Source organism: Enoplosus armatus, chromosome 14, assembly GCF_043641665.1.
Source record: "Enoplosus armatus isolate fEnoArm2 chromosome 14, fEnoArm2.hap1, whole genome shotgun sequence".
Taxonomy (NCBI): domain Eukaryota; kingdom Metazoa; phylum Chordata; class Actinopteri; order Centrarchiformes; family Enoplosidae; genus Enoplosus; species Enoplosus armatus.
In genome coordinates, this window is record NC_092193.1 from 12010787 (window position 1) to 12035000 (window position 24214).

The 24214-nt window shown below is 40.8% G+C and overlaps 1 protein-coding gene across 1 annotated transcript in view; it reads left to right on the forward strand.

Moving 5' to 3' along the window:
* The first annotated feature begins 1251 nt into the window (after positions 1 to 1251).
* dpp6b (dipeptidyl-peptidase 6b) overlaps positions 1252 to 24214 on the forward strand; it is a 58249-nt gene continuing 35286 nt past the window's right edge. The window contains exon 1 of the mRNA XM_070918404.1: positions 1252 to 1486. Coding sequence (XP_070774505.1) covers positions 1295 to 1486 — 192 coding nt within the window. The 5' untranslated portion in view covers positions 1252 to 1294. The remainder of the gene's footprint in view (positions 1487 to 24214) is intronic.

Consider the following 24214-nt stretch of genomic DNA (forward strand, 5'->3'; position numbering starts at 1 on the left):
TGAAATCACTTGCAATGTAGTGTATGAGCTGAATAACACGTGTGGATGTGGACTGACTGAAAATATATGATAGAAGGAGGAAAACTGCATAAATTAAGAGAAGGAAGAGACACTTTCATGGTTTGAATTATTACTGTAAGATGGGATATTAAGGAAAATATTTATGCAACTTTAAGATGCTTCAGGAGAGAGGTTTATCTAAGTTAGTTTGTATACATTTTTTGCATTTTATTCAAATGCAGGACTAAAATATTTGCTGCCTGTGACTGTATTTTCTGGTTATTTTCCGAAATTTGAAAGAATGTATAGGTTTATTGATCTCGGGTTTAGCATACAAGATCCACTCACTTTGTAAGAGCAGAGTTGTCTCAGAAAACACGAAAACAAGGATATTTGTTGTTTTACTTCTGAACTAGACTTCTTCTCAGGTGTGTGGTCAGCCTGCTCTAATCCAGTGCGCCACAGAGAGGCACTCGAGCTCCGTCCTGGGACCATAACACGATCATTTGGGAGAACATTTTATGACCCCGATCATGAAATCATAAATGAGAGGCACTAGTTAATTAGAGGCTTCAAATGAAGGTGCATTCTAGTGACACGTGTGCAGTGTTGGTGCATGTTTTTGTGCGTAAAACGGCAGCCGGAGATTTGCAGTGACAGCAGCGCTACAGTGAAGGCTGCTCTCTCAGTCGCTGGTCACTTCTCATGCAGAGCGCGTCTGAGGAGAGGACCGCCGGGCTCTCTGCGTCCTTCACACTCTTCACGCGTGAGGACGGTCCACCAAAAAACAGAGCCGAAAGTGTCGAAACATTATCTTTTGCTCTTTTATTTCGCGGACAATCGCCCGGAGTCTGGTGGGGATCGAATATCTGATCGGAAACTCAGCGCATCCGTCTGCTATCTCGCTGTAAGGAGGCATCGGGAAAACTGAAGAGGGAAGACAACGTGTCGTGAATACAGATGAGAGCAACTATTGACACCTTCAGCCCACCAGTCTGCTGTGCGCGTGGACAAAGCTAAAAAGGACATCGCTGCGAAGGATTCAGCTTTTTATCGGTCTATCAATACAGGTTGTGAGTCATCCACTACCCATAGATGCTTATTTACTAGCTCAGTATCTTCACCTTATCTTTTTTTGCTCCATCCTGGAGGTGAAAACTGGCTGCCTGCCATCGGTTCTTCTCGAAGCGCACAGAAAACCAATAGATCTGCCCCCCCCCCCCCAAATCAGGCGAGACCGGTCTGTTGGCTCTGACATGCTGTAAGTTGTTTTTATCTGGACTGGACCTATATTATGGCTTCGTTGTATCAGAGATTCACCGGGAAGATCAACACGACCAATTCCTTCCCGAACCCACCTGAGGCCAGCCACCTTCTCGGTGGACAGGTTGCAGACGAGGAAAACGCAGCGAAGACCCCTCAGCAACTCGTCGACGGCAGACCTCACGTCCAGTACCGCAAAAAATGCTTGAAGGAGGATGAGGATGTAAGACACTAATACTTTATTTGCCAACATACCCCCCCCCCCCCCCATGAAAAATCTCCCGATGTGTAGTTTAGATCATTCCCATTCAAACAGACACTCAGACAAACATGCATATATACACATATATACAGTCATAGGCCTGAGATACTGAAGCTCTGTAATTGGATTTACTTTTATAGGATGGTCAAGAAAGTTTTAAAAGGCTGCTTTTTATTCGAGGCGGCTGCACTCTTGCTTGAATTTGTGTTTTGTTGTGTTTGGCTGCATCGTAATGTTGTCAGATTCTGTTGGCTCAACACCTAAGAGAGAGCATCCACATCCTTGGCAGGTGCCTGACAGCTGAAGAAGATGATGATGATGATGATGATGATGATGTGAAAATCATCACACTTTGGTGTGATTCTCTGTAGTTTTTGTGCGTCTGTCTGTAGGGAGAGGCTGTGCTTTCTCCTGGTGCTGTCCGTGGTGCTGAAATTACCATCAGGTTTAGGTCCTAGACTGCTGTAAAACATGGATGTAGTGTGTGATGTCACCCACTGTCGTTTGAATGATCATTTTAATGCTTTGATTGACATGCTTGTCACCATCTTAGCAGTTATTGTGCTGAAGCAGAAAATCTAAATTTAGTCAGTCTACGGGGACGTTGGGCCTCTTGGATGAGCTGCGGAATTGTCTTCAAGACCGAACACCAACTCCAGTAGCCTTTGACCTACTGTTGCTAGTTATTCAGTTTGTACTCTGAGAGATAAGCTGCACTTTTTGGATAAAAATGTCCATCCAGTTTGATTTTTTTGGAGCTTCTAGCTATCAAGCAACAATGAGAAGATCTGTAGCTGAAGACACTTTGGCTTCGCTTCTCAGCGATGGTGGCTTTTGCTTAGTTTGGTCCATGATGTTCATGTTGTTGCAGGTACATCAGTGCCATTATAATTGTTAAAACATTCGAGTGACAAAAAAAATGTAATAAGGTTGTTCATATGAGACAGTGTATGACCTACGATTTACAAATGTAGCCTCATAACTTCTAGATGTGCATAATGAAAGTAAGGCTTTGCTTTCTTCCACAGGACGGACGTGAACTATGTACACTTTGTACCACTTTGAGTTAACAATGTCCACGTTGTCTTTCCAACAGTTTCTTTCTCTGATAGTTCACACACAGCAAAATACAGAACAGTAAATACAAGTTAAATAGTTACAAATTAAACACACTGTGCAACTCTTCTCCAGCACAAAATGTTTTATTCTTGCCTTAATCATGGTTCATCATCTGAGGTTGTTTCTGGTTTCTTTATAGTCTTTTTTTTTCTGACCAAAGACCTCAGAAGACAGCAGATGTTCACTGATTAACCCTCCTTGAACTAAAGATTAGAATGAACACAGCTGCTTTAGTCTCCGGTTTGCCTGAAAACTTTTACTCTCTCTGCCTCCATGAAGGCACTGATGAAGTGATTCATTAATACGCATGTTGCTTGTTTGCAGATGACACTCGTTCAAACCTACAGCAAACACAAGTATACTTGACTGGCCTTTCATCTTTAAATAGCTGCCAACACTGTGACGTTCCTCTGAATTATTGATGTCTGTCACATCAAGTGATAAGGTTGGCAACAGGCTGAACGCTGACACTGTCAACAACAACGCCTCGACAAAAAAAAGGCAATTTCTAAGTTCTCGCCGTATTTTCTCTTATTTCCTTCAAGAGCCTCTGTGTTTGTTTTATGAGGTACTTCATTGCTGGGAAATTCTAAATCATGATTTCCTCCAGCAATTAAACCTTGTGATTGCATTTTGTGAGTGTGACCAGGAGCTGTTGGATTTCCAAGATATTTATTAGGTTTGCACTGTTAACCTTGAAGTCACCTTTAGTCCTGATGTTCCCCCGAGTCGTGCTGGAGCATGAAATTGCCTTTAGCCTCAGGAGATGGGGAGACCATTTCAAGGAGTGCTATTTTCAACCCCTTCCACTTCGGTAAAAGTTTGAATGCGCTATTGTTGTTTCCATTTATTTTGCAGAGGGAATGGGCAAAAATATATTTGGAAATGTCATGAATTTCATTTAATGTATCCAGATATTTACCTGCATGGTTGTTCAGCCTGTTTTCTAAAATCCCTCAGTTCCAGAAGCAGGTTGAGCTGCTTCTTTATTTAACCAAAACTGGTATAAAAAAAAAGATGGAAATAATTAGATTTTAGTAAACAACTGTTTAATTTGTTTACTGCAGCGTTCTTCTGAGCTCACAAAATGCAGGTGCTGCATCTTTGTTGGTAGGAGGTGTGTGTGTGTTGTGGGATTGATTAATTGTTGAGGTGCTCTTTGTGAGCGTCAGTGTTTTGTGGTATAGTCTGAGTCACCTGGGGAGACAGCAGCAGTGGTTCTTTCTCCTCCTCACTACCCTTTACTGCAAATAGAAACCCACAAGTGTCCTTAATTAATTGTGTTAATGTAAAGGTGAAATACGCTGACATCTCACCCCACTTTCATGACCTGTATTGACTTTTCAATCAAGTTCCAGCTCAATCACGTTTATTTGTGTAATCACATAAGGTACAATCACAGTGAAATGCAAGTTTTGTGCATTGAGTCAGGACAACAACAGCAGAGAAAATGCAAACATTGACCCTACAGGGATCACAGTCTGCAAATGTGTAATGAGTGACAAAGCAATTATTCATGCAGGTTTTCTTAAAAATGTGGACATGAAGGCTCAAGACACAAGGAAATCATTGAACAAATCTGTGCACACAACAGAAGCTAATGGTAATAAAATAAGACAAAAAAAATTAAATGCGAAGTACAACAGCACATTTTCAGAATGTTTACTTTCTATTTTGTTTCCTCCTTCATATAAATTAAAATATGAGACCAAACTTAAAAGAAATCCCCTTGAAAGTGATTAGTCATTACAATCAGAGATTCAAACGAGACAATTCAAGGAATCAATGTCTGTCTGACTTCCAATGGCTCATCTCAAAGTGAAGCTCCTCACCATCTTTTTGTGGAGTCCTTTTAATTTAACTGGATTTGGTGATCTAAACACTCTCTGCTAAACAAGACTATTTAGAGATTTGGGATATATTACATTACCTTAAGGCATATCGCAGGGTTCTGCCTCAAGCTAGAGCTCAGAGCTTTGAACACCTGCTGTACTTTAATCACTGATTTCAGCTACTTGTATCATGATTACACTGACAGGTTTATACAACAATATGACTGCACTGTGATGAAACACATCAATGCTGGTGTTTATATTGACTTTCTTACCAAATTTGTAAAAATCGGCCTCCTTCAGTTGTTCCCTTACTCCTCTGTTGCATGTTTTAAAGATGCTGGGAGAGAGGGTGCTAGCAGAATTTGAAGTTTGTAGTTAATCATATTATATTGACTTTTATACTGTTAATCATCACAGAAATAAATGCATACTTTATAAGCTAACACAACATATTTACTCAAAATACCTAAACCTTGCTGATTTTGTGACTCCAACTGTGAATTCCTGTTTAACTATAAGCACTAGTCATTACTGAAAAGCTCATTTCCCACAGGGCTATCTTAATCTGAGATTGGCAGGCTGTTCTGTAATGCATTAGTCATCTTTTCTCCTCCTAGGCTACAGATTGTTTGATTAAAAGCACACTGAAAATGTGTTTTAATATTACTTCTAATGGGATGCTCCTGCACGAAATTTACTTACAACAATGCCCTTATGACAGAGAGAAAGATACTCCTCCCACCAGCTTCCTCACATATTCTCCCTTAGGAGGCTAGCGGCAAAGACGTGGTTTTGAAACATCAAAGTTACGCAGGCTACATCTCTGGGGATGCACACAAAGAGCTCTGATTTCTCTTTAGAGATTACTGGAGTGTTTTTATAGTGTAACCATTGTATTTCAGGGTGTATTCTTAGCTGGATGTCGCAGGCCTTCATCCTGCAAAGTGTCTTTACACCTGCATGGCTGTCATCTGTAAATTAATTTGCTTAAGTTTCACAAAGGTAAAATTGTACTTTATCAAAGTCAAATTGCCTGTCCGCATAATTATGTTAGCCTGTTTTGGATCGTAGGAAATTGGAGTTCCAAAGGAGTGAAACATAAATCACCCTGACTGTGTGATTTAAGTGTAAAATTTAATTCACATTAGATGCCACTGCCCAGGGCTGACACACACACACTCACACAAACACACACGCACACACCCTGCCTGTCCTCACATGCACTTAACTGTGCCTTCTACTTAGAAATACTCCAGATCTGAGTAAGACAGTTTGGCCCGCTTCCCAAGTCTTAGTTTAGCTCTGTGCTTCCTTTGAGGTCCGGAGCTCAGATAAATCAGCCAGACGGAGCTCAACAAGAACAGCCAGATAAAAGACAGAGAGCGGCGAGATGTGATAGGCTGTCCTCATTATCTCCACGGCCGGGCTAACTGTATGCTTCAGGTGATGACTGCTAACTGAAGGCTTCTGATGGCTTTGTTACCTGTTTTACTCGTGTAGAATGATGATGTGTCCTGAAGTGACCCCCCCTCTTACAACACGGTCCAGTGGGAAAACTCCAGATTTGCTGTCAAAGTGTGTGCAAATCTGAACAGGTTATTATGTTTTAAGTGTTTTGGGGGAAATGTTACGGCTTTCTCAGCGTCAACAGTTGAGAGATGAAAGGAGATAAGAGGCGAGAGAGATGAGGATTGACATGCAGCGAAGGTCCCTGGCTTGATTCAAACAAGGGACTTTGCTTTTCAGGGTCAGCACTTTAATCCTCCAGACCACCAGGGAATCCCTTTGGATTGTATTTTGAAGTCACAACAGGCAATTCTGCTTTTACCTTTTTTATCTGACAGTTTTACTTGTGGCTTACTTATGCATCCAGCAGTTATGGAGCAACATTAGCATTCATGGAGTCATGTTTCTGTTAAATGAAGTCAAATATTAACACTCCTTTTAGCTCCATTTTGCTCTCAGGCGAACTCTTGGGGAAAATATCTGGCTCCACTATGTTCACCAGCTAGTCGCTTACTTTGTCTGTCTGCTGTTTGGTGCTGAGCAGGTAGTGTACAGTGGGTTTTAGAGCTTTTTTGCTAAAAACGTCACTATGAAAGTGGTGAGAGTGAACCAAAAGATTAAAGTTGTGGGTCTGAAACAGTGAGCTGAGGGATGCTGAAATGCTCCATAGATCTGAGGGGAACTGCAGAGTTTCTGATACAGTAATTCTCTGTGGGTTCATCACTATGACCCCTTTTACATAACGTGGTCATTTGATCCATTGTCAATATAAAAATATTGATTAAAGCAGCTTCACTGGATCATAAAGCTAATCTCAAAATGTAATAACAAATTTGAGTTAAAATGCAAGGTGCAAGATTTAGTTACAAAGTGCTTCACACAAGGAAAACAATTAAATCCCAAATGTGGAAAGAGATTTTCAGGTAAAGAAAAGACAAACTGAATGAGATTCGTCATAAAATGATAAAACAAATCAAATGAAAGAAAATGAAAGAAAAAAAACTCAAGGCAAACGTGCCGTCACCCAATGCGGCTCCTCCCCTCAGGATAGCACAGCATCCTCCGCAGGACCTCTTGCTCGGCGTTGCCATGGTTGCAAAGGTGGAGAGGGTGAGGCTGTAAGCTCTGGGAACACACACACACACACACACACACACACACACACACACACACACACTGCTGCTCTGACTGCCATCTGGAGATGACGCAGCTCTCACATTGCACACTGAGCGTCCTGTGTCGGTGTCATGCAACACGCTACGACCAGCGTAACGAGCATGACGTGTGTTTTTCCCCCCCTCCATTCTAAAAACATTTGGCTCCTAATGAACATCAGCCTCTACTCCTGTTTCAGTGGCTTGGCTGCTGCTGACAGGCTTATTCACTATCGACCTGTTTTGTTTTTTCTTTCTTTTTTTGCTCCTCTGATCCCAGAGGGCATCTCAACAGGTCATCCATCCCCCACCCAGCACCTCAATGCTCTGTTGACGCGCCATCGATCATCCCTCGCCACACTAACCCACCCCCCTTCCAACCACCTCCACGGACCTGTCAACAGCACGTCAGCAGGCTGCTGCCTCGCTGGGAGACTGTCCCTCTTCCTCTTGATGATTTACTGTATTATTACACAGGCTGACAGTGGGTATTAGTCAGTGCTTAAATACAGAGGAGCCTTATTACTCCCTGATGAGACGAGGATCCTGCAGAATGGTTTGATGCTGAGCTTCAGTCTCTGGTGGTCGATTTTCTGCTCTGAAGATCATGTGAAGTAACAAACACATCATTGGCTGTCATTAAGCCTCCGTGCATTTTGATTCAAGTTTTATTCATATCACATTTTAAATCCCCTTCACTTTTCACAGATTTTCATTTTAACATTAGTTGTAATCTATGTGGTCAATTTTTTTTGATTCAGATTAAATATTCATGCAGTAAAAGAAAAATTCACTCCTTTCGTCAGCCTTCATTTTTTGATATTCTGCTTCTTGATGGCAGTCACATCGCCTCCCTGCTTTACACAGGAGATTAGCTCAGTCCACAGATGTAACTTCACTGTGGATCTTAAAGATTTCTGCAGCTTTTTTTTAACTTTATGTGAGTGTGTAGCTAAATATAACTGTCTTTTAACCCAGCTCGTCCCCATTTCCTGTTCTCCCTGTGTTCATGTCTCTGTTTTATTTATATCTTTTCAATGTTTTTCTTTTGAGGATAAGCTTTATTAGTCGCGATAATCAGCAGTGCAGCTCTTTTGGATGGAGGAAAGAGCAAGTATTTCAAGCATGAGTTTACTCTTTTGTCTGCCATTTGTTAAAATAACAGTTTTTATCCAGAGGACTGTGTCGTTTCATTGATGTTTAAAATGTCAAGCACAGGCAGGGAGCCATTTATTTATGTGCACTGTGTCTGTTTTGCCACTAGAGACTGTTGTGTTCCAATTAATGCACCAACTCCACACTGTACTGTACTCATCAACATACAGTACAGTAGGTGAGCTCGGGCTTTGGATGGTGGACACAGACTCAGACAGGGTATTTGCCACTGATGCACCGTCAGTGCCAATAAAGCCGAAAATCCTACTTGTACCAAAAAAAACAAACAAACACAAAAAGCCGAGTTGCTATGGTTTCCTGCACAGTCTCTGTAGCTGAAACCAGCCAGTTGCCACGGCCAAAAGTGTCTCATCCGGATCCAAGAAGTGGAACATAATGTCACCTCTAATTAGGACTGTAAAGGTTATACGGTCACCTCGAAAAGTCAGCCACATTAAGGGACTTCTGACCTGTGGACAGGCTCATCATCAGCGGCTTTGCTTAATTGCAACATTTAATTCAAGAGGGGGAAAAGATCAAATTATCATATCGGTTGCAGAGGGTGTGTAGTAAAACCAGGCGGCCCATCTCAGCTGCCAGCAGCCAATTATTCCCATTGAGGTGTCCTTGAGCAAGGCACTGGATCTTCCCCTTTACTCTGATCTTCTGTTGCTGTGCAGCAACGCTTCATGTTTACAAATGTGTTTTTTCTAAATAAAGGAAATAAATCCAAAGCAGATCATTAATAATGAAGACGGAACTTTAGAGCAAGTGAAGGAAATCTTTCCTATAACGTTTCTGTCAGCTGGCATTAGAGCAGCAGAGCGGAGCTGCCATTTCTCCTGGTCCTCTCACAGTCTTTTTTTCGGGCTGAGACCAGGCAGCAGTAATCCGTTGTGTCACACGGGCAGATTCTCTTATCGACCACGCCATGATACAGTGGCGACACGCCTCTGGGAGACACGCGTGCACGCAGACACACATCATTTAACTGGTAGATAAACACATGCAAAAAGAAAGGCAGGGCTGCAAAGTCAACAGGGTCATATCACAGAGTAGTAAATCCTGGAGGGAAACAACAACAGAAGCAACAAGTAACTGTAGCTTTTTCACTGCAGAGGAAAAAGATAGTCAAATAGTTTGTGCTAGTGTATAGATCTCCATCCTGATGCAGTGGATATGCTTGAATATCAAATCATCCTTGAGGCTGAGAATGAGCTGGTTAGCTCCATCATCATTTTTTATCTTCGTGGCAGCACTATCAGCGCCAATACATGATGGTGCTGCAAAAAAATCACCTCACAAAACTGAGATGACACAGAGTTCTATATTTAAAGGAATAGTTTGACATTTTGAGAAATATGTTTTCTTGCAGAGAGTTAGAGGAGAAGATTGATATACCACTCTCATGTTTGTCCATTAAAGACGAAGCTACAGCCAGCAGCAGGTTAGGTTAGCTTAGCTTAGCATAAATACTGGAAACACGGAGAAACAGCTAGCCTGCCTCTGTCCAAAGGTCAGCACCTCTGTGACTTGTTGTCTTTACACTTTGTTTTTGAAGGGATTAAACAAAAGAGACATGGTGTATGAATTAGTTTGCTTTAGAGGTGCTGATAGATGGATGAAGCTAGCTGAATCCCCTTGTTTCCAGTTTTTATGTTCAGCCAAGCTTAACACCAAGATATCAGCTGCTGGTGGTATCTTCATATTTATCATACAGACATGAGAGTGGTATTGATCTTCATCTCTGCAAGAGAGAATTTCCCAAAATGTCGAAGTTCTCCTTTAAGCACAGCTCTCTGAATGATTTAACTCTCCATATTACACCAGCCAAGACCACTCTTTAACTCTAAATACGCTGTACACTTGTGGTGCACCTCTAGTAGACACAGTATGGCGACGTCTTAGTAGTAGTAGACCGTCATATCAGACAGTTAGACTTGTCACTGTAGGAAGAGCACAGCTGTAACTAATAACATTAATGATGGCTGTGTTCCATTTAAGTGTGTCAGTAATCCATGCCATTAAATTAACATGCACTGCACCAGAGCCCTGGAACCACAACTAAATAAAAAAGCAGCCATTATGGATGTTGTAGTTCCACCTGTGTTTGACAAGTCAAAATGTCTGCTGTGTCAAAAGTCTGTTGGAGTTGGTGTTCACTCACAGAACGATGTGGGCCTTCTCCTGCCTCCAGGCTCTGGTTTAGTCTTCTGATGAATAACGCATGAGATGAGGTTTTCATGTTGCATCCTCGCCAGACCTCTCGGTGCATTCTAGTCTTGCCAGGAGCGACAGGAGAGAAAAGTTTTGTCCCTCCAGCCATGAAGGTGGGTCTGTAGCTTGTTACTTCTGTTAGAAAGCTCAGCATGAAGGTGGCCGGTCCAACTCGGCACGGAGTAACAAGTTGTTAGTTGCATCTTCTCTCTGCGTTGGTACTGTGTGTGTGTGTGTGTGTGTGTGTGTGTGTGTGTGTGTGTGTGTGTGTGTGTGTGTGTGTGTGTGTGTGAGAGAGTGTATATCTGTTAACTTACCTCTTGTGTACGGCCACATGCAGGTTATTGTCATTTTTGAGAGCTTTTTCTGTCAGGTGCATTCTGCATTGTGGAGCTTTCCCTACGCGTGCATCATCATCTCTAGTCAATATTTCTCTCCTGTTCCTCTAAGCCAGGAGTCAGGAGTCTGAATGAGACCCAGAGCTCGGGGGACGAGGCAAGAAGATTGCTTTTCCCTGAGCTGGGAGTCGAGCGCCGACTTCTGTGATGATGTTCACTGTGGAGCTCACATGGAGCAGAACAGAGATGGGGGAGATAATGATTGTTTGGTGTAGCGGAGGTGGAGAGAATGGGGAGCGCTATTGAGTGATTCGCTTTTCTGGAGCTGGCAGCCTGTCAAATCGTACCCCACCACAAGACAGGAAAGCCGAAGCGCGATGATTGATGTTCCTCCCCTCGCCAGATTGGCTGTTGCATCATGGGAATACAGTGATTTTATTGCTGAATGTGTTTAGGATGACATCTTGCTGCGCTGACATTATGGTTTATGTATTGAGACAAACATACACACCTTATCAGCTTCACGGGGAAAGCTCTTTCCGTCAGTCTGACTGTCAGCTGTCCATGATGTTTTAATGTTGGCCAGACCTCAACCTGAACAACAGTTAATTCAGTATTTGCATAAGCTAATTAGTAATGTTTTCCAGCTTCTATTTACAGTAAATCGATTGTTGTTTAAATTCACATTCATTAATTTGCCACTTGGGGGCAGCACAATAAGCTGTGAACACAATAGTGACATTTTATTACCTCATAAAGTTGATATGGTGAACAAGCAGTCGCCTATTTACTAATCAAGCAGACACGGAACAACATTAGCATTCATTTGGAGTCGTGTTTCTGACCTGATGGATGTGAGTCCAATGTTCACTCTCTTTTAGCTCTGTTTTTGGTCTCTACCAACTCCTGAAGGAACCATGTATGAGTAGCAAACAGTGGGTTTTAGAGCTTTTTTGCTGTAGCTTTAAACAGTTCTGACGAGAGTGGTGAAACTGAACCAAATCAGTAAAGCTGTGGGCTGGAAAACCAAAACAATTAGCTGAAAGATGCTAAAGATGGGGAACTGCAAGTTCGGGTGACTATTATCTTATAGTCGGGTGTCTATTATCTTATATTATCTTTCACGTTACACACAGTCAGACATTCCTGACTATTTTTAGTTTACAGAAACCAGCATCTTCGACCTGCATTGTTTTTTTCATCATTCACAAGGAAACGAAGCTCAAGGGAGTCACATTTTTTTATGGGCATATTTTGCCTTTATTTGATAGTGATAGCTTGGAGAGTGACAGGAACTATGAGAGAGAGAGAGAGAGAGAGAGGGGATGACATGTAGCAAAGGCCTATATGGTACGCACTCTGCCCGCTGAGCTACCGGGGGACCCGACAGGTACTCACATTTAACACTGTAATTAGAATTCCTGCAAAGCCTTGAGGGCACAGATAGTATGCACACTTAGTGACGCCTCACTTTATCCCTTTGACCTCTCAAATTCTAGCCTGCATCAGCCTGGATCTGTATGAGCAGCGCTTTTATCAATCCAGAAAGGTGGTATTGTGGGTAAATTGCTCCTGGGAGAAAAGTAGACGGGAGACAGGATAAACAACCCAGGGTAAAAAGCGCCATAAAGTGGCCAAGCTCTGTGTGTGGTGTGTAATGCTGATCTGTGCTGAACGGCAAGATGCAGCTAATGGCCCAGGTAAGTGGTTCAGTGCTGAATGTTGTGAAGGGGGCCGAGCGCTTTGGCTTCATCCGTCCTCACTCTTTTCTGGGGTTGTGTTTCAGAGATTAGTGCGGCCGTCGGCGGCTGTCATGTGCCCTGTTCTCCCTGAGGGCTCTGATGTGACCTCCTCTGGTGTGACGGCAGCGGTGTCGCCTTCTCTTTGGCGCTCTGGGGTCTCTTCGATGACGTGGTCTTTACTTGAGAAAGCAGGGCTGTGTTACACTTAGAAAAAGTCCATGCCAACATCCACAGCCACACACACACACACACCCACCCACGTGGGCACTCACGTCAACTTAATGTGTGGAAGTTAGTGCTCAGATGCTGACTGTGGGATTATTCTCCCTGAGCGCTGAGGTGTGTCTCGTTTATGACCAGGTCATTATTCACCGTCTCTCCCTGCATCTACATCACTCCTCTCTCGCCCTTTCTAACGTTGCCACTTCGTATGCAGCCTCTCTGTCACAATGAAAACACGCAAGTTGTCCCGGGTTGAGAGACTGTGGAAGGTGAGTGTGTTAACTCGTGTTGGCATTTGTTTAATGTGAAGCATTTTAGCGTCTTTCCTCTTTCTAATTATGCTTTTAATCAATCTGTTATTGAGCACTTGGAGGACATTTTCAAAAGAAATTACAAGCTGTTTCTATGCTGGTGTCAGAGCTGTTTATTTATTGATTGATTTTGCTTTCAAACTGTCTGATGATATAATGAGCACGTTAGATGACAGCCCATGTTGTAAGCTGTTGTTTTGCTGCAAAATCATAATCATTATTATTATTATGAACATTATATCTAAAAATGTCAGCTGGTAAATTTAAACACCAGGCTCTCTCTGAAGGGCAACTTGGTGTTATTAATGTATATTAAATGGTGCTACATTGCAGTTTATACAAAGTGTTTTTGAGGTAAATTGATTTTTGGTTGATTCAGAATCATTGTCACTTCTTTTTACTGAATCTGCATCTCTACATGTGTGTATAAGTGGAGTTTAAAATGTTTTTCCTGAATGTCTTACTTGAATGCTGCAGTGAGACGTAAAAGAAAAAGCCAGACACACAGGATCCAGCATGGAAATACCTTAATGCACTTTCCTTATAAGCATTAATTGTGGTTAAGCAAAGGCTGCATTGTAATGCACAGAGTGCTTCCCCAGTCCCATCGTGCATTATCAGCTTTTCTACCATGATACATATTCAATGCACACCCCACTAGACAAAGTTGGACCTCAACAGCATTTAGTGTGAAGCAAGTGTCGATGGGATGAGGTAATTAGACTTTGTAACTGATGTTTCCAATTAAATTAAACTTTGCTCACAAATTTTGTCAAATCTTAAACCATTCGTTTATTTAAACTCGTGGCGAGCTTTGCCTTAGTTCAAGATATAGTGATTCTAGTTTCTGCATGTTTGTGAAACTTTTATTATTTCACCCAAATGGCAGATTTGTTTTACTTGTTTGAGTAAATTTGGGGCGTCCTGGTTGCTTAGGAGTTTAAGGACCATGCAATCACAGCGTTCTCTGTCTACACCTTCTTCTCTCTAATAAAGGGAAGACAACGTCCCACAAATAATAATATAAAGACACAGTAAATGTACATGTGTCATCTATCTCTTGTTACATGCTAAATATGTGTAAAAAAGAAAAGATCATTTTTGAGAATTTTTATATCAAAATCCCTCTCTTTTCTCTTCCTGTGAAACGTGAAATAATTTTTCATGACTCATCTTGAACTTGGTGGCAGTTACAAAAATGCATCCAATCAAATGTGACTTGAGGAGTCTAATCAACCTCATCATATAAAACAGCACTTGACTGTTAGCTAGTGTGGGTAGTTAGCAGATCAACATCATAGTAAGAAGTGTGTGTTTGCATTTCAGCTGGAAAAAACATGCATTTCCAAATTAAAATTTAAAACAAATGTCCACTGACTTTTGTCTACAGATGAAAGGGCTGTTTGCAGAGTGCAGTGAAATTAGCAATAAAATCTCATTAAGGACATAGTAAGACACGTGGGAGCTCAGCAGGGCAAGATGTTTCACTTGATGCTATCAGCTACACACAGCGAGCAGGAGGCAACACAATGAGACACTGTCTGGCTTTGATAGACTCCGGCTACAGCTTAGCAGCTGATACTGATCTAGCTGAGCATCCTGGGGTTTGTCCTCATGGCTGCCTTGATGCCTTAAATATGCATTCGTTTTGACATGATACAAGTTTGACACAAGCCCAAATCCAAATCCCCTGAGAGGCTGAGCTCTGGTAGTGAGCTGATGGTGTACAAGCTGTCACAATATTTTCATATTTTCTGTGTTTCAAGGATGCTACTACTACAACTACTACCAGTGCTAGTAATAATATAAAATGGAAATGTTGGTCGGTTAGTTGGTCCGCCACTTTGGTCCAGACTGAAATATCTCAACAACTATTGGATGGATTGTTGTGAAATTTGGTACAAACATCAATGATGCCCAGATGATTTTTTTTTTTTATCACTTTGGGAATCCCCTGACTGTTCCTCTAGTGCCATCATGAGGTTGACATTGGTAGTTTTGAGTGAGATGTCTCAATAAAAATTGGATGGATTACCATGAAATTTGGTACACACATTCATGTTCCCCACAGAACGAATTGTAATAACTTTGGTGATCCCTTAACTTTTCATTTAGCACCACCATCAGGTAAAAATTTTACTTGTCCAATACTTTGTTTTATGACCAAATATCTGCAAAACTAATGACATTCCTATCAGCCTCAGCTGTACTTTGTGTTTTGTGCTAATTAGCAAATGTGCTGACACCCTATATCTGAGATGGTTAACATGGTAAACAGCCATGTAGCAGCTAAATGTAGCAGCATTGTCATTGTGAGCATGTTAGGAAGCCGATGTATACATACAGACATACAGTCTCACAGGGCCGGTCTTGTTATTTCATTTAAAATGATCAAGTTAAAAGCTTGTTTCTCTCAACTGGCAGAAAAACAACATTTTTTCTCATCTACCTCTAATGTTTTCTAGCTACGCAGATAGTTTTAGTTTTATTTGTTCAGGTTTTGAGATATCTGTCTCTGATGTCTGCACTCACACCTATACAATAGAGGTGACATTTATTTTGTTTGTCATTTTGTTTTTTATTTAGATTGAAAAACAAATTAATTTTGTTCCTTTTACCTCCATAGAACTGGGGTAGAGGCAGAAATATCAGAGACATATCTCAAAACCTGAACTAATAAGACCAAAACTATTTGTGTGGCTAGATACTGGACCTCTACAAAAACAGTTATTTGTGATTTGGTTGAACTGGCCCTTTTAAAGCAAAGTTAATGAAGGTTTAAATGACACTAGAATAGCTTTGTGCTTATTCTGGGCGGGCAGCTTCTTGGATGTCTGTCTTTATCTCGGTGTGTGTGCATGTGCTTGTGTGAGAGAGATACAGGTTAGTATGTGTGTGTTTGTAAAATACCTCATTTGGGTTTGAAGTACTAATAAAGAGAGATAGAGAGAATAATTAAACATAAACTAAATTGTTTTTTTGTTTTTTTTGTTGGTGGGGGTCCTTGGAGATGTGGAGTAGCTTGATGATGAAAACCTTTTCAAACCCGCAGTGAATGGGTAATGTTGAAACACTACTCATTCAGATGCTTCTAATTTGCTTTTAATCACTCCCCTCGGTATCCCTACTACTCCATTCTTAAGAAGAATAGAACAGCACTGGTGTATTAATTACCCTATCCTTGTATGTGATTCATAATCATTTCCTTTTGGCCCACTGAATCACATTTTTTACACCTGTGACTTTTGTTTATGTGATGATTTGTAACTCCCTGATCTGAATACACAGCGCACGCTGCTGCTAATTCCTTGTTTATTGGCCTTGTGGCTGTGCTTTATCTCCAGCAAATTTCCATCACAACTTGCCAAAATGCAGTGTTAACTTTAAACTTTATTCTTCTTTTCATTTTATGAGCCTCTTGTAAGCCGTTGAAGAGCACACATAAAGTTCATGTGGCTCGTAAGTCTTGTTTTACGAGAACTAGATCAGCAGATGGGTCAATGCTCTGTAAATGCATGCTGACTCACCCTGCTCGTCTCTTTTTGTATATATGCCAGCTGCCCATGTGCCATACTTAACGAGCAACTTTACTGTTTTCTTGTTGACATAATTTTCTCGCTCTTGTGTTTTATTATCTGAGTCATATCCACTCAGTAGAGCTGCACTCAACTTCTGTCTGCTTAATTTCTTTTTGACCGCAAAGGTGCCTTTGGGTGTTTTTGTAAATTACTGCAATCTTCAAAAGACACTTTGATGGAATTAACTCATGAGAGACACTCAGATGTTCTTCTGGAGTCACTGTAACTTTCCACACATTAGATTAGGATGATGTACACAGCTGTCTATGTCCTGGGGGATCAAATTTGTCCCAGATACCTGACAAAAACTTTGATAACTCCAACTCCAAAATGCGTTTTGCTTATTGTCACTTCACTTAGATGTTTGAGCTTCGCTTTGCAGAATGACGTATGTGCAGAAGCTGTTTTCAAATTAATCTGCTGGAGGGGGAAAGCTTCTCTGTGCTCACCTCAAATCTGAGTTTAAAACATATGAGCAGAATTAGTTTGGAAGCCAATCGTAGTGCAATTTACACAATTGTAACATGGAAACATGAAACCTCCAGTGCACATACAGAGAGAATGGATTTTTCAGTGAAGTAGGAGACATCTTGTTTTCAGCAGTTAAACTTTTGAAATGAACATGTTTGCATATTCTTATAGAGGGAGAAGGAGTAGATGTAATTTTAAGCATATTTAATGCTTAAAAGTTTAATTATCAGATAATTCAACTTTTTTGTTGAAAAAACACATCAGACACAAATTATTGTTCAAAGCAAAGTATTTTTAAATGTCTTAAAACATGTCTGGAGGGGATCTTTAAGGATAATTTAAAACAAGCAAGGCATGATGTGTGACATCAGTGGCCTGTGATGAAGTGTGAGTGTTGAGTGTGTGGTATCACAAGGGGTCATGTAGTAGAGGGCTGCCACATTCCCACACAGCAGGTACGCTCAACTCGCTTTGTCCAGGGGCCACTTTTGCAAAATGACAGGAGGCCAGGGGCCAGTTAATAAACAAACATTAATAGGCCTCAGGCCTTTCTGCCAGAAAGACTTTCTAACACATGGTTAAAGTTGGGAAATGGTCGCAGTTTGGTTAGGTTTAGGCACCAAAACTACTTGGTTAGGTTTAGGAAAAGATCATGGTTTCTGTTAACCTATGTGCTAACCTGGTGTTGCATGTAGCCTGACCAAGGGATAAACCAAACAATGAAAAGGAGGTCGGTAGCAGAAAATCATTTCAAGTATTTCAAGTGTTGGTTTAAATGAACTATAGGAGATCAGGTACTGTCATGGCTGCAGGTCTTCCTCTCTCTATCTTCATTGCTCTATGGCGCCCCATAAAGCTCTTGTCCTGTAAGCATTGAGTCTCTTTTAGATCTTGTCTTCTATGTTTGATCTTTCTGTACAGACTGCATTATCCTGGATATAGTCCGGTCTGCAATGTGGCAGCGTCTGGTTTTGTGTCTTGTCCTAAAGTTAAGGACATTTTGGTCCCAGCAGCCTTGAGGTGAGGGTATATGTTCACGGGAACCTAATGTAACCCTATATGAGTAACTACTGAGATCTACTGTGGAGGCCAAACTGGGATCACATTGTGAGCCTCCATTATTGGCAACTGTAATACTGTTTCCATTATTTTCTCCGACGGTACAGTTTTCCCTTGGAAGAATCCCATTTTGGTCCTGGAGGCTGTCGTTTTTTTGTCAGACAATGATCTGTATGGATCTTTTATTTCTGTTTGAGTCTGGAGGCATTCACTGAGAAGTCTGTTCCACGCTGCTCTGTGGCTTCTTGTGCAGCTGAGATAATCTTTTTCCTCGGGAGAGAGAGTCTCGGCTTGAAAGTTGTGAGTGCAAGTAGTGAAGAGCTAGGGATGTTGTTGTTGTTTAGAGGAGCGAACGTTTTGGGTTACCACATATGACATTTTTTTTATAGGGCACACAGCAACACAGCAGACTGTAGCGCATAAAAAACTACAGTGATGAGCCAGTCAGAGGAGGCGATGTGAAACTGCCATAATGCAAAATGAATAATGAAACTGGAAAAACGCAACACATAAAATAAACCAATTTCATCCTTTGTGGTCTTATTTTCTCATTTTACAATGTTGTTTCAATAGTAAGTAGTATTCTGTGCTAAAGGTCTTTTAAAGATGCAACTTAAACACTGATTAAAACAGTGAACATGAATCAATCATAAGAAATAAAGTGCAAACTGACAAGAAATTATACTTTTCTGGAAAAAGGCCGGAAATGGATGGGAATCAGGTTGGTAGTGGGAGGATGCAATTGCCTCGCATACACCATACTGGATTTAGTGTAAATGTCAGAAGCCAACTGGAAAAAGAACATGTATTCCAGAGGTATAAGTTGGAAGCAATAAAACAAATACAAAAATAAAATTGGTTATATTAATACAATCACTGCACTTTATGTCAGGAACATGGCATGCTTAGCTTCAACTGACTGCATGATATAAAAATAAAACTATAAAACAGTATTGATCTGATGCTTAGGAACTTAAAATGTGAATGTACAGTATGTAATGTGAACCAACTGTTTCGGTTATTATAACGAGTATGTTGACCAGCAGCACAGCCTTCCTAATGATGTGTGTGTCTGTGTGTGTGTCCAAACAATTCCAGACAACACAACGGTAGATTAATTGTTTCCCCCTGAAAGTCCTCTCTTGGTAGATCCAATAATAAGTTTGATTAAAGACTTGCAGACTTGTTAATTACCCCTCTAAAATATCCAGACAGTGAAAAACTGCCTCTGCCTGCAGACTAAAAACTTGCTCTGTCATTACTCCGCGACACACGTAGGCGTGTTTTCTCAGAGCCGAACTGATGACCTTTAAGTACTGTACTGATCTGTGATGAACTATGAAGCGCTGCCCACACGCTATCCATCCTTAACCTGTGATTTACAGCCGCAGCTCAGCAGTATTTACACTCAGTGAGGCAGGTGTGCTGCCAGTTGGACAGCTGAAGGAGTCACTGCAGACCAGAGGACGAAAGGGGACGTGACTGATGATTGAGTTGGCCGGACTGACAGCTGGCAGCGCAGCTGAATGGAAACAGCTGGTTCCTAAATAAGCAGCCATAGTTGATTGATAGGATTGTACTGGCATTGTGCATGAGGGCAATTTAAAATTACAGTCATCCTGTTTTATTTTATTCATTTTATTTGCATGTTTCATTAATTTATTCAAAATTCCAGTGGTCCAAATGCTGTATAAGAGGCAGGGCTGTAGTCAAGATGCTCGAGGTCCAAGTCCCCCCATCACACACCCACCCCTCAGAAACATTTGACCAGACACTAGAAATAAAGCCTCTACCGTGTTTTAATTATTTGTATTTGTCATGTTTTATTTATTTAAAGTTGTAATCCTTAAGATTTCAGTCCTGGATGACACCCATGGTTACCGTGGCAACAGCCAAGTGCAGTTTAAAGGCTACAGCAAACACTCATTGAGAAGCTACTTTGTCAGAAGTTTCCAAGTAGCGAATAGTTTTCCACACAACTGCAGTGCACAGTGAAGTTCAGCTCTTCATCCACTAGCTCACTGTGGCTGCTCCTCCTTGTTCTATCACGCTGTCAAGAAATGACACAAAGGACCATGTCTCGTTTTGTAGATTTTGATGAATGATTGTGGTCATTGCTAACTACAGTGACAAACACATTCTGTTTCCTGTGGCTGCTTCACAATAAAAGCCACAGTAGCAGTAAGCTGTTCTCTTTGCATTCGCAGTAATTCAATATAGCAGCGAGGAGAGTGGACAGTAAACAGTGAGACTGTTGTCAGGGAGATAAAATCATGCTGGATTACATGCATGCATCGTTTTCCTGTGAGCCCCTCTAATTTAAGTCCCTTTAATTTAATTAAAGTCTTTGGATTTTACCGCTTAATTATATTTTCCTTTTAGACCCAACATGGTTTAATGCTGGTTCAGAGCCTTCTCTACACGGCCAGTAATAACCTTCTGGTGTAGAAATGCTGTATCCTTTATACATTTATTTATTGGTTGGCCTAGAAGTAGTCAAAATTAAAAACACTGGGTTTGAAAATACTGGAGTCAGATTATAATATACCGTGCCCACCATGTTGATGTTTTTTTAATTGTAGTGTGTATGTGTTTTGCTATTTATTTGAGGAAATGACCTCAGTGTCCAGTGCTTGGAGGTCTTCCCTGCCAAGTATAAAATACATTAGATTCTGTATGTGAAAAGGCCATATATATATATATATATATATATATATATATATATATATATATTTACATGTTGACTGTCGGTACACAATATTGACACAAATCAAATCCAAAAACATCGGTTGCTGATTAATAATGTTTGAAATATTAACAACACCACTACAAAAGCAACACAGTTTAGACTAAATGTGGAAATTATAAGCTTTGCAAAGCTGTTGTATTGCATTGCATTAGATTGCACAGGTGTCAATGACATTATGTGTGTGCCTTGTTCATCACCGTGGCAATATTGTGCTGTCTGTGCACTGGAAAAAAAACCCTCAGGGATGCATTTATACACAAACATGGTGGATAATGGTGTGCTGCCTGGCATTGTTGGTTTTAAGTGGCTGTGGCTGTGTGAGGCTTTCTGCTCTTTGGTCTGTGGAGAGAGAGGGCAGCTGATAATGAATGGTTATCAAACAAAACTGTCCCAGCCTTTGTTAGTCGTCTCTCTCTCTCTCTCTCTCTCTCTCTCTCTCTCTCTCTCTCTCTCTCTCTCTCTCTCTCTCTCTCTCTCTCTCTGTCTGTCTCTCTCAGATGATGGCCGCGACTGTAGGCAGAGCTGTTCATGGATTCAGACTTTCATATTCTCTATCCACAATCTCCTTCACAAGAAAACATTTATGCCATTAATCAAGTGAAATGAGTTGGATTTTTAAGAATTGCATGGCCTCACTATCCAACAAGTTCATGTGTTCATGATAAACCCTAATTTGTGTCTGTTTTTTTGTAATAAAATAAACACAAGCCTCCAGAGTAAGAACTATTAAAAGGGGAATTGCCCTGTGAGAAATTTGCTGAATCTTTATTTATTTTTTGACCAACATAAAGATGTCAGACAACCAGTGATCACTGGGGGGAGCTAGCATGCAGTTGAAGATGTTCACACTGTTTATTGAGAGTTAAATAAATGACTGTTTGTTGGTCTCCCAGAAAGAAAGACATCTTCAACAGCACAGCACAGTCATTGCTTGGTGCAAAGTGCTTGTTTACAGGCTTTGGACAGGTGTTGCCTAGAGATGCAGTCTCAGGCAGTATATAAGCCGCTAAATGATAAAACAGAATATAAATGAAAAGGATGTCAATTAGCTGATAAAAATGTGGTTTAAAGGAGAGCATGTGTTGTAAAAACAAAGGCTCTGCCGGCACGTTCTGACCCCACATGGCTGCATTTTCTTTTGCTTCTCCAATTAAGCCTGATTGTCTGTTGTTTCTTTGGAAGGTAATTGTTGCCAGGAACCTACGTGCATCGTACTGTGATGATCAGTCTTTGTACCCCTCGCTGAGTTTTGGTCTCTTCTCTTGTTTATTTGAGCTTGGTTGCTCTCTTAAGCGCTCCCTGTGTTTGCTTTCTGTCTAATGCAGTGTTTGTCTTGTAAATGCTGTCCTGTTGCCTTTCACCTCTCTTGAGCTTGCATCCTCTGTCAGCGACGTGAATTCAATTACTGAGCGACTGCGGAAAGCACGTTAGTGTGAGTGAAAACAGATAACAGGGAGAGGAGAGAGACTGTCACACATTTGAGGATTAAACTGTAATCTTAATTTGTGAAATTCATTTAATTCAATGCTGCTTTCTTACTTATTGCACTATCTACGCAAAACAGGTCCCAATAATACATGTTTTATATGTGTTGTGGTGAAAGGTAACAGTCTCTCTGCTCATGTGTCAGTAGAGCTGTCCACAGCAGTGGTGCTGAAATGAGTCTTGGCAGTGAGCTGGTCATGCAGCTCCCTCAGGCCATGTGTGGAGCTGCGCAGTGACAGCAGACAGCAGTGCCAAATGCTGTGTTTGGTACGGTGTATGGTCTTTTAAAGTCCACTGTCCACATCAATGTGTAGGTCTCATCTGCAACATTATGAAACGTCATCTTTGCATCCAACTTGATGTTTTCTTTCCATATTTATTTTTGTGTCTGTTTGTTTGATTTCTTTCTGTTCTATAATTTCTTTCTTTCCTTCTTTCTTCCCTCTTTATCCTGACCCTGTAATGCTCAGAGGGGCCCACGATGAAGGCCGCAAACTGCATGTTTACATCTTCTATTATTGTACTGATGTTCATTAATGTGCTCTGTCCCTATCAAATAAATAAATAAATAAATTGGGCCGACTAGAGTCATGACCTCTGGTGGTGATGTAACATGCTGCCCATTAGCTTGCCTTTTGTCTTATTTGTATTATCATTGATTCCCTATTATTGTTATTGAGCTAATCCATGGGCTTTTACTCTACAATATTTTGTTGTTGCTTACATGCAGTCATGCACTAATCTGACCTTTTCTCTCTGTTACTGATACCTCAAAATGTGATTTTTTTTTAAGAAACTGTATTAAACTTCAGTGACCGATTCACTTAATAAGCTCTGGTATTTGTGCAGATACCAACCTAGCAGATTGGATCAGTGCAGCTGTTACTTACATGTGCTTCTGTAAGTTAAGGTATTTATGTGTACATATACACATCATAGATTTTTAGCAGAAAGTTTTAAGGAAACCTGCAAGAGTTTATTAAGGTTACGGTTTGCCTTTGGAAATTCTTCCAAAGACTTCTGGAACATGGCCGGCCAATGAGAAGAAAGTGGGCTTTTAGGGAGGGGGGCCTTAAAACGACAGGAGGTCAAACGGCTTGTTTCAGACAGAGGGTGAACTGAGGGGCTTTTGCTGGAAATGAGAACAATAGGTCCCTTTAAACCAAGTAGTTCACTTTGTTAAGTACATTTGATGACTGTAACAGTGATTATGATGTTCAGAAGTTGTGGACTTCTGGACCCTCAAAGATTTTAGTCTCATAGTCTGAAGAAATCTTTCAAAAATGTCATTACAATCAAATTCGTTTTTGTAACCTGGTATACACTGACGACCCCCACCGCCCCCCACCCACATACAGTTACAGGGGGTAAAAGTAGCCTACTTCTTTTGAAATATCTTTATGCATATTTCATTATATTAATTGCATAGAACAATTAACTGTACAATTAACCTAAATAGTGAACTTAATACCTGCAGGAAGTTTGTGTAAAACTAGCAATTTGTATAAAATTCTGAATAGACTATTTCCTGTGGATATTGTGATGTATTTTCTTTCTTTCTTTTCTTTTAATTTCACTATCATACATATATTTTAATAGGCCAAGCAGCCTGGTTCTATAATAAATGAGTAAAGATATAAACTTGTAAACTAAAATAACTCTTAAATTTTGTTGTCTTCTTCACAGAAATGAATTAAATGTATGTATATTATATTTTATAATATAAAATCAACCCCCCGAGGAGCTTT